This window comes from Agaricus bisporus (genome assembly GCF_000300575.1).
Source record: "Agaricus bisporus var. bisporus H97 unplaced genomic scaffold AGABI2scaffold_12, whole genome shotgun sequence".
Taxonomy (NCBI): domain Eukaryota; kingdom Fungi; phylum Basidiomycota; class Agaricomycetes; order Agaricales; family Agaricaceae; genus Agaricus; species Agaricus bisporus.
Genome location: NW_006267347.1, coordinates 585,165 through 595,454, shown reverse-complemented (window position 1 = coordinate 595,454; position 10,290 = coordinate 585,165). Strand labels below are relative to the sequence as shown.

At 46.4% G+C, this 10,290-nt stretch overlaps 4 protein-coding genes across 4 annotated transcripts; 1 reads left to right on the top strand and 3 right to left on the bottom strand.

Moving 5' to 3' along the window:
* Nucleotides 1–60: 60 nt before the first annotated feature.
* AGABI2DRAFT_77212 (hypothetical protein) lies at nt 61–1,152 on the bottom strand (the record flags this gene model as incomplete). Its single annotated transcript, XM_006456083.1, has 4 exons — nt 61–250; nt 310–568; nt 620–901; nt 969–1,152. The coding sequence occupies 4 exons, from the start codon at nt 1,150–1,152 to the stop codon at nt 61–63; spliced, it is 915 nt and encodes a 304-aa protein (XP_006456146.1).
* A 365-nt stretch (nt 1,153–1,517) lies between these two features.
* On the bottom strand, nt 1,518–5,235 carry AGABI2DRAFT_146074 (hypothetical protein; the record flags this gene model as incomplete). The annotated part of the gene is made up of 13 exons (XM_006456082.1): nt 1,518–1,766; nt 1,819–1,833; nt 1,888–2,008; nt 2,070–2,166; nt 2,263–2,289; nt 2,433–3,705; nt 3,827–3,981; nt 4,034–4,120; nt 4,172–4,246; nt 4,310–4,678; nt 4,829–4,876; nt 4,939–5,103; nt 5,175–5,235. 13 exons carry the CDS (start codon nt 5,233–5,235, stop codon nt 1,518–1,520), a joined length of 2,742 nt encoding a protein of 913 aa, XP_006456145.1.
* Nucleotides 5,236–5,484: 249 nt separating this feature from the next.
* AGABI2DRAFT_77446 (hypothetical protein) lies at nt 5,485–6,660 on the bottom strand (the record flags this gene model as incomplete). Its single annotated transcript, XM_006456081.1, has 5 exons — nt 5,485–5,953; nt 6,048–6,166; nt 6,219–6,234; nt 6,331–6,363; nt 6,479–6,660. The coding sequence occupies 5 exons, from the start codon at nt 6,658–6,660 to the stop codon at nt 5,485–5,487; spliced, it is 819 nt and encodes a 272-aa protein (XP_006456144.1).
* A 1,302-nt stretch (nt 6,661–7,962) lies between these two features.
* AGABI2DRAFT_77452 (hypothetical protein) lies at nt 7,963–10,108 on the top strand (the record flags this gene model as incomplete). Its single annotated transcript, XM_006456080.1, has 10 exons — nt 7,963–8,149; nt 8,202–8,275; nt 8,299–8,568; nt 8,626–8,788; nt 8,849–8,998; nt 9,042–9,319; nt 9,373–9,663; nt 9,725–9,800; nt 9,860–9,915; nt 9,974–10,108. Coding segments are annotated over 10 exons (1,680 nt in total), but the record flags the coding sequence as incomplete, so codon positions are not given.
* Nucleotides 10,109–10,290: the final 182 nt, after the last annotated feature.

Below are 10,290 nucleotides of genomic sequence, written 5' to 3'. Positions count from 1 at the left end.
ACAGTTGGGGTTACGGGACCTAATGAAAATCTATCTATTGTACACGACGGAGGGGGTTAATCACTTCGAATGTCCTTTACACATGGTACCCGGAGCAGGGCCTTTCTCGGCCTCTTCGCTTGATCTCCAGCCAAAGCCAACTAATTTACTGAACGAGTCATATACGGCTTGATGTGGAGCTGGGTGGATGGAATTTATGATATGTTTATGTACCAGTCCTGACACTGGAGAAAATATATATGTGCAGTCACTAGAGGTGAATTGTCTGTCAGTATTACATACATGGAAGGTAGTCCAGAGAACACTTACACTTCCCATTCGGTCGGGCTCCCACTTACGCGAGCCTTACCAGTCGTTATAAGCCTCAGATGTAGGCTCTTCTCCCTCTGGTAACGTTTCTTTTCTGGTGGGTTCAGAGCCGGCTCCTCCCCATTAATAAAAGCTTCCTTTCTCTTAGGAGATGGTGGTACATTCAGGGAAACCTTGACCAAGGTCACAACTAGGTCGGTGTACAAAGCATTCATAGTATGTCGCAGGAAAGATGCAGAGGTAACATATAACGGTACACCTATAATAATCACATCAGCACGTTTCCATTAGGGTCCACACTGATACATACCCTCAATATGCAGCGTTCTTGGGAATGGCGCAGGTAGGGCGACCGGAGGTGTATACTCCAGCGTAACCTTGGGTGAATAGATGGGTTCAATGCCTCCACCTTCCCGATGCTGTCCTTGCGATGATAGGTGTAAGAAATCTAATGGATTCGCGCTCGGCCCAAGGGTCAGCGGCAAGACAGAGGAGGGTTTTATGGGTGCGCCCGTCGATTTATCGACGTTAGTTACTAGTCCCATTTTAAATATTTCTGGAAGAGTCTCCTGCAGTACGAGCAATATCCTCCCTGGTCAATGTAACACGCCCAAAAACATAAGCGCGGTAGGGAGTCGATGACGAGACGACCGGCTGACCTGTGCGAATCTCCCATTCGGCATCTGACAGGCCGTCCTGTCGCTCGTGCTCTGGCTTGGATGATTTTTCGGAACGAGCGTTGGAAGGGGAAACAGAGTCTGGTGGTTTTAAACTCCTCAAGCCCAAAGACAATGTCCTATTATTCTCCAGAACATTTGTTCCTGCAGGATGTCCCAAAGTCATCAACGTCAAGTCATGCTCTTCCCTGAACATTGCAGTCCGCGACAACGCCATAGCCGAAGACGAAATTGAGCTGAGTGGGGACGCATGTAGATTTCGGACATCTTTCGAGGCAGAAGTAAGGGCCTTTTGAGCTGCATTTCGCATGAGCATCCTTGCAGCTGTACTTCAGTTGTCCCTGCGAAGCGCTGATGCCGATGATGGAACTTGTTTAACCCTCGTGCCGATGACAAACATGCGGAACACACTTATATATATAACCTAAAACAAAAATGAAACAAATCTACTTTAATAATGTGGGTATAATATAATGCAATCATTGGTAGTGCAAAGTTCATCATGTCATAACCTCTCCCTGGTATCTCAGTTCAAAAGAATTTACCAACGCAATTCTTGGCGCCGCAGCGACAGGTTGCATAGACGGGATCCAACCGCTTCTCAACTTCATCCTCATCTTCGTCGTCGTCTTCCCCCTGGTATCTGCCCATATAGTTGAAACAAATCTCCTCACACGGCTCTATGTCCCGGATAGAGAACACCACTAATAGTGGTTTTTCGATATCGGGCTCATTGATGTAACAGGGGAATAGCCTGGCATTGGGATCGCACGAGTGATTCTATAAACATCGTCAGCTCCATGCTCTTTTTTTATTCTTATCCTGTACTGACAAGGAATCGTGTGAACTGCAGAGATAAATGAGTTTGATTTTTTCGGAAATTAAAAAGCCATGCACTGACATTGCCTGCATGGTATGCATCCATTGTGTATTTGTTGTGCCAATCATCAGGATTATCCTTGGGTTTCAAATGCCAAAAATCTACATCGAAAAGGTAGGTTTTGCCGATTTTATCATAGTAGCTGGTTCATCAATTAAAGTCATTGGCAAGTTTCTTTGGGCAGATTGAAGGATACCACTCACCGCCCTCGGGTATCGCTTTCATGGTCAGTCAATAATTCACCTGCGTATATTCCAATGAAAGAGCCGGTCGGTATACGTCTAGGGCCATTAAAAACACCTTCAAAATTCAGGAATAAATGATCCAGAATTTATCAACATGGGGTGGAATGTAACACCTACCCCATCCTTTTTGCTCGGTTTTGGTTATGCTGACCTGATATTTGCGACCATGCTGTACAACCTAACTTGAATTCAGCTATAGATTAGACCCAGAAAGAGAGATACCAACCCGATTTCGACATTCATCATCACAAGAACACATCTCGTTGCATTCAAAAATCGGGTAACCTGGATATTTTAGACGCCCAAACTTGTCATACACACAACCCTCCTCCATATCACAGGAGTTTCTTTGTCTTTGCGCGCACAGACAAGCCATGTTTTTGGGGTCACATTTTCCAATGCATCCACATCCTCTCAACTTCGAATAATTAGGTAGGGATACCCCTTCACCATACCATATCCGGTTTGAATAGACAAACTCGAATAGTGGTGTTGGTTCGCGATCGACTTTATTGATGACTTCAACATCTGGTGCACCCGCTTCATCGTCAATGATGTTTTCAAGCATGTAAGCCCGAAATACATCTCGCAAGCCCGGATTCATGCGGGTATATTCCGAAAGACGATTGACCGAATCCGGGAGGGCCGTCGGCAAGTCTTTCGCTAAATAATGTCTCAAATCCAAATTTTTATAATCTTTCCTATGCTCTTCCCAGGTGAGTGCCTTGAAGCCACCATAGGTAAGGCCGACGACGGGCTCCTCAGGTCCAGGACTAGGACTAGAATCTGGTGGTGATTCAACGTCTGTGAATGGCACTAGATTATCATTCTCCGACGGTGAACTAGCAGGACTAGCTCGTAAAGGTTGCCGTAGCGGAAGAATGACATCTGGAGAACTGCTGCTCGGCCCCCCAACCGGAATCATGGGTTCATCTTCATCAATGTTACGAGCTTCGCTAGAGCTCGGACTGGCGTCCTGAAAAATAGTTTTAGAAACTTCGCGTTCTTCTGTAGCATCAGAATCATCGACTGCTTCATTTGGGCTCCAGATTACGCGCTTTACCCGTGATGGACGTGCGATACGTTCCGGACCATCCTCATGTGAAGACATAGATCGTAGTGACGTAGCGAGCCTGGATGGTTCGGTCACCATAGGTAGATCAGATCCAGTCGAAGGAGGCACAGAACGGGAACGCAGCCCTGGTTCACCCTCGGGCCGACTCGAAACAGCAACTGCTATAGGTTGTCGGATGAAAGCTTTCGTGGGAGTTGTTTGCAGTATGGGTGGGACAACGGGTGGAGAGTCATGAGTTTGGTTCGTTGGTGGTACTTTCCGAGGAGAGTCATGCAAAGTTGGGATGACTTCTTCTGATTTCGGTCCACTTGAAGGAGTTTGATCCGGTCGATCCGGTCGAGGAGCTGCCTGGTGGTCCATAGGTGATTCATCGGAGTCATCAAGAGTGAGGTCAATGATATCTTCTACCAATGATTTCTTCTTTCCTGGCGAATTGTAAGCCGAATTAATGGCCGCTGGAATGTCACGACTTCTTCCCAGAATAGATTTTCTGGGAGCTTCTCTTCCTTTTGTCTCTTCCTAAACCAAAAAAGTAAGCTTAAATAAAAATAAAAAATAGAAGACTACTTGCAGGGCGCTTGGATACATCCGACACAACACGTCTCGTAATTAGATTCTGAGTCGGTCTGGGTTTACGAACAGCTTTCTGAGCAACAGATTCATCCGAGCTGCTTTCGATAACTATAACATCTGGGTCGCTATTTCGACGTTTCGCTTCTATCGCTTGTTGTTTCTTCATTGGTCGTTGTGAGCCCATAGTTTTACGAGCAAATTTGCGATATTTAGGAGGTTGTCCTAAAACAAGGAATGCCTCGGAGGAGAAGTTGACAAGAAGACCTAGGCTTACCTTGCGCTACGTTATTTGCACGACTAGAATTGGATCCAACAGACAAACTTCCATCACTGGCACTAGCATTACTAGATGTTACTTGACCTGAAATGATTTTAGTGAAAAGTTAATCCCAAAGCTAGTGATGCCACTTACGATCGAAGACGAGTTTCTTAGGGGGTCCTGATCCACCACCTGTCTTGCGAGCAAGTTGCCGCATCGGAAAAGGCCCTAAAAAGGTTTATGGTGAGTGTTTAGCTGATAGGCAGCATTAGCATTATATTATAGGCATACCATCTTTCCTATTAGCACCGAAAATTTGAATTCTATTTGCCAATGCCGCCGGTAATCGCGAACCAGACCCAGACGCAACACTATTCGAGCCACTTGACATTTCAGGATAATGGCTCATTGAGGAGGAATTGACGAACGGTTTGTACTGAGGGTGTTTTGGACCGTTCACCCCTTGCCCTGAATGCTTCTTCTCAGACAGCATTTCTCTCCTGGTCTCCTGACGTATGGGTTGCTTTATACTTGCCCGATATTTTCCCTTCCATCTCTCTATATGTGGATCGAGAGTGCGCTGCTGAGGGGCAGAAGACCGATAAAGCGCAGCTAGATTCGAAGCGGTCGACGCAGTCTGCTTCTTGGAAGGACCGGAAGCTACTGGAAGTATTAGTATTAGCACTCAAAATATACAGAAAACCTATCGTTACCAGAGCCTGGGATATTTGGGCTGGTTGGAGCGGTCGAAGGCTTGGGAACTTGTTGTAAAATTAGGCTCAACCCGAGTGTGATGTGACGCCTTCATACCTAATTCACCGCCAGAGACGCCGAAACTTGTTTGACCAGATTTGGAACCTATGGACACCAGTCAACAAACTCATATATAATAAGGTGATGTGGCAACAGGGGGAACTCACTCCCACTCGGATCCCTGATCTCTGGGCCAGATATACTGTGTCTAGGCCTTTTAACACTTGACCTGGCTTCCTCACCACTGTGGACGTCACGGCCATCGCCATTCTTTCGTCTCTTCGGCCGAGTGCCTTCAAGGATCTCCACATCGGATTCTGCAGACACTGGTTCTAACATCATTCATGTCTTCATGAGCCCAAGATGACAAAAAGGGAAACCACTATGCAGATTGAAACCTCACCTGTGAGAGTGGCCCATCTAGGTCCTGGGGATTGCACTAGGTTGTTAAACCTACTGGACATTCTATGGAGTCACAGTGGAAAGGTCTCCTCACTCCTTGCCTTTTTATAAGGATAGGGTTATGGATTCAACTTGTGAAAGCCTATGAAACACACTGAACCAGGTCCTCAACCAAGCCTCTTACATAAGCAGTTTCTTTAGGGTAGGTCCTTGTTCAGCAACATCCATAAGTGGGAGTGAGCAGCTTTGAAAAATCCAGATACAATTAAGACAATTAAGACAATGATGATTATCTACCGAATATTATTGCGTTAATCATCATCGATTTCAATAACATCACTACTCTTTGTGGTCCTTCGCCTCTTAGAGGTGGTAGTGGGATTACGCCGCCCATCTCCCTCACCAGCAGTGTGCACCTCGGTCTCAGCCTGACCCTGAGGTCCCCTCTTTCTCTTACCCCTCGTATTCGCTGTGCTGCTGCCAGAACTAGAGGAACTCGAAGCCGTCGTGTGGTCATCATCGATCACGATTACTGCTGTGGCAGCGCGAGGTCCTCCCGTGTTACGCTGCGTAGCGGCGGCTCCACGTCTTCCGCCCCTCCCCCTAGATGAACCTGATGCCTGAGTCGAAGATGACGATGGGGCAGACGTTGCCGCTGCAGCAGAGAGGGTGGGTTTGGGTTTGGCGTACAGTGTAGTCCATTCTTGTGCCGTGGAATCGTGTTGTTTGCGATTTCGGACGTACTGAGTTGCCACTGACGGAACTATGATACATTCAGACCTGATTCTAAAATCATCCAGGATCGCTTAGTCTCACCTAGAGGATCCTCTGAATTCGTCGTTAGTGGTGGATGAACGAAAATATTAATAAAGACTTACTTGGATTGGGATCCGTTAATAATGAGGATATTGAGAGCATCACTTTGAACAGGGATAGGGCCGGGGACCAGTTTGATTTAAGAATATCTATGCAAATGCCACCTGTTTCTGAAATCTAGTAAATTGTTTCAATCTCGCTGACAGATGTAGTAACATTGAAGACTTACATTCATATGATATATGCTGGGAGCAGTGGTTCAGAAATGCATTGCAAAGGTTGTCAATGTTACCATACTATTGATCAACATCGTATCCGGATGAGAAACCGCTGAGACTCACCGCGTCTTAAAGACCACTCGAGGGGCAGAAAACCTAGTGAAAATTAATTGTCAATAATGTTCCTGAACTCATAGCAGCAAAGGGGGAAACGCGTAGAGACAAGAAATATTGGAATTCGGGTCCTATATGCAAAAGAAAAGCAGCTCACGGATAATCTGCAGGTAAATTGATCTCAACATGGAATACACCTCCTTCATACACGCTCCCCTCGGGTCCTGGAATTGTCCCCTTCCAGACATGAAGGTCATGTTCCATCGGTTCCAAAGCCATATTTCCGAGGTCTTCTTTCTTAAGATCCGCAACTTCTCGATGGATACGTTTGAGCGTCATCTATTCCATAATAAATGCCACAAAAAACAGGAGAATATAATCAGCGTTAAGCACGAATGTATCCGAAATAAGTACCCGAAATAAGCAGGCATGCATCAATCTCGGAAAATAACACGAAACCAACATACCACTGACGACGTTCCTCGGGGAGGCATTTCTTGGGGTAACTTTGACACTGAACTATGAGGAATTTAAGAGGCCTGTGGCGGTCGATGGGTGTTGGCAGATCAGTAACAGCTGAGCACGGAAGAGACTACATTCCACGTGACGCTTCATATCAACCCCGTGATGATCCCGCGATCGACTGGGTTCGCGATTGGCCGATGGCAACCGAGTCCTGACTTGGTGAATGGGCTCCAGAAGTTTCGGTGTAAGATGTTCAATTACGCCGTAGGGATACAGAATAAGGACTAATGATATCGCCCTATAATTGCATGCGAGGCGACGGAACAATGTGGACCAATGAGGGATAAGATTCCGATCGAGGCTTAAGATATTTACTGGTAGGACAGACACAGACTAATGCACGAAAACATAGCTGCGACGGAAGCAAGATATTCTAATACGAGTGTGAAGTGCTCTGAAGACTCGGGTAGAAAGTCGTGTTTATGGGCGGTGGAATTGGCCTTCACACTTATACTATATACATAGTAAGTAATTGTAATTGGAAGCTGTCAAGGTGGAATTCAATTTCCGTGGCTGTTATCATTTCGTTTCAGGCCTTAATAGGCACAATCCCCGTGGAGCTTAACAGCAAAGGAAGAGCGCGGAGAAATGCGTCAATTTAGCTGCCTTGTTCGCTGGTCTTGAAATCTGGTTTTGTGTAGGAATCTATGCTCAAATCATCTTCTAGACAACCCATGCTATGCACGACACTGCATGCAGTATACTCGTTTGTATTGTCGTTTGTCTTGCCGTTCACACGAGGCTCCTGATTAACGCTGGTTATTAGGCCTTTTCTGCGCTTGTTCTCGGGTGCGACACGCGGAAGCGAGGTTTTGGGCGTCCAAAGGTGCTGCGGCTGCAGTACTAAACTCCACCACAGTGATCATATGTGATGGAAGCTGCCATGCTTCACTGCCTCAGCGGTAAGTATATGAGCATGTTTCACACGGGTGATGACCGGGCAATGAGTGGCCTAAGGGATTCACCAAATGAGGATATGATGTTCCGAAGACTCCGGCCAACAGAACTTTCGTCAACGCTCAGGGCATCATTACCATGAGGAGATTTATCATCGCCCCATAGCGTGGATCGTGACCTTCCTCTTTCCCCCTACTTTTAGACTTTACCTCTTCCAAGATGGCCCAGGAAGGACGTAGTCAAGGCCGTCGAGCAACTTTTTCAGAATCGGCGACTCGTAACTTGGCATTGAGACATCGCACGCCATTACTAAGAAGGCGAACCGGTACTTTACCCCCCGAAGTCGACCCCAAGGTGATCCCCCGCGAGGTACCCAATCCTAGTCATAGACATGGAACACCTTCAGGTGGGTTAGCTGCCATTGTAAATACGTTATGATTTTGAAAAAGCTTGGAAAGGGCCTTGGCCTTTCTTGGATCTCCACGTTTTGGTCAGTCCTGAACATATTAATACTGTGCATTACATCTTACCGGTTTTGTTTGCTCATGTTCGCAGCCTCAAGAGCTGAAGGAGCCGGAGAAATGCCCGCACAAGCATCCCAAAAATGAGCCCTGCTGGTGCCGGTACCCCCAGTCGCTCTATCCCAATTGGACCCGCACTCAACAAGAGAAAAGCCGTATAACTAAGGCTATCGGAGATTCATCGAATTGGACCATTCATCCCCTCGCCGTCAATCGAGATGGCATTTTTAAACCTTTGAAACGCATTGACTCCGAAGAATGGAAGAAATCAGACGACAGTTGGAACAACTTCCGCTTTTCGAAGGTATATCTGTCGTCTCTTCGTTTTCCCATTCTAAAACTCAATCATGAGCAGGAACAGACGAATGAGTGTCGCGTTCACGCTCTCTTTGTGGACCATATGGCGGGTCAAGTCATGAAGATACTCGGTGCGAAATATGATATCGAGCCTTTCTTTTTTTCTTCTTCGTTCGGATGGATACCTACGCAATACCAGGAAAGCGTAGTCCAGGGTGAAAGCGATCGTACGCACACTCTTCTTCATGTCCCTTGTCACTTAGTCTGACCTTGTCTTTCGTGTCTAGACATCACTATTACATTGACCTTTGTTCGATGCATCAGTAATCTACCCAACACGTCCCATGCACCAGCAATATCCGGAAGTGCTCCTCTGGCTCAGGAGGACATGGCTATCAAAACTAACGAATACCTTTGGTTGGAATCAAGTGCGTATGGTGCTGCATTTCAAACCTACTCTCATTGAGAGAATGCTTCCAGGCTATCAATTACTTTCTTCAGACATAATATCACTTCATATGATTCGCCACCCTAAGAACGGTAACACTATTATATCCTACCATGCACCTTCAGAATTTCGAGCCACTACGGCCAAGCAGCTTCACGACCGATTCCGGCTCACAGGACGCTCAGTATACTGGTCTCACATCTTCAAAAGATCTAAGGACCCTACATTCACTTTTCTGAGTCTGTTGTGGTATGCTTTATACGCCTGGGATGAGAGTTTGGAGGCATTGTATAACCATCTGTGTACACTGGTAAGCCCATCGCACGATCAGTCTTGATAAGAGATTAAATGATTTTGCAACAGGAGTCCAAAGTTCTGGAGGAAAATGATCTCGACTTTACACAAGAATTGCACCGTATCCGCGCGCATCTGCTACACTACGCCTCCCTCCTTGAAGATTTCAAGAAGACGGTCATTTTTGTCCGAGATACACATCACCCGGCCCTTGATAATACGGACTATTTCACGCCTCAAGAAAGTCAATGCAGCAAGACCCTAATGAATCAAGAGTGCACAAACCTCTTGAATCAGATCGAGCGACTGGAGTTGACACGGAAGATGCAAGATAAACGGTTGACAAACGTCATGCAGTTGGTACGCGAATCCCTCCCCAGTATTATCGCGCTCTTCATTGACAATCTTTTTATACTGACAGGGTTTCAGTAGTGTGAATATTGCAGACAGTAGACGAATGCACCAACTTACAGAAGCCGCTGTACGAGATAGTGCAGGTCCGTGTGTGCCGATTCATCATTTACCACCAGAATTCTGACAGTAGCCTTTAATCTAGCCATGAAACAAATTGCTTATTTGACCATGATTTTCCTTCCCGCATCATTCGTTGCCGTAAGTCACTGCCCCTCCATTCGTATTCAGAGACAAAAAGTCTAACACACCGCAAAAGACTGCATTCGGCATGAATGTCAGCGAGATCAACTTTGGTTCGACACCCTCGCTCAGCGATTATTTCGCTACCGCACTCCCACTTACGGCCGTTACAATCTGGATCGTCGTAGCCTTACAAATCCAGATTGAAGACAAACCATCTCGTCCGCGCCGGCATCGTAATTCAATTCGGAAATCCGAACCATCACCACCACCACCACCACAGATTTCTGACGAGATCATGCGATCTCCTATTGATATGTCAAACTTACAAGACCACCACTTACGGCATGCACATACAGTTTTGGGAGGAGAGATCGTGTTGGATGACGACGA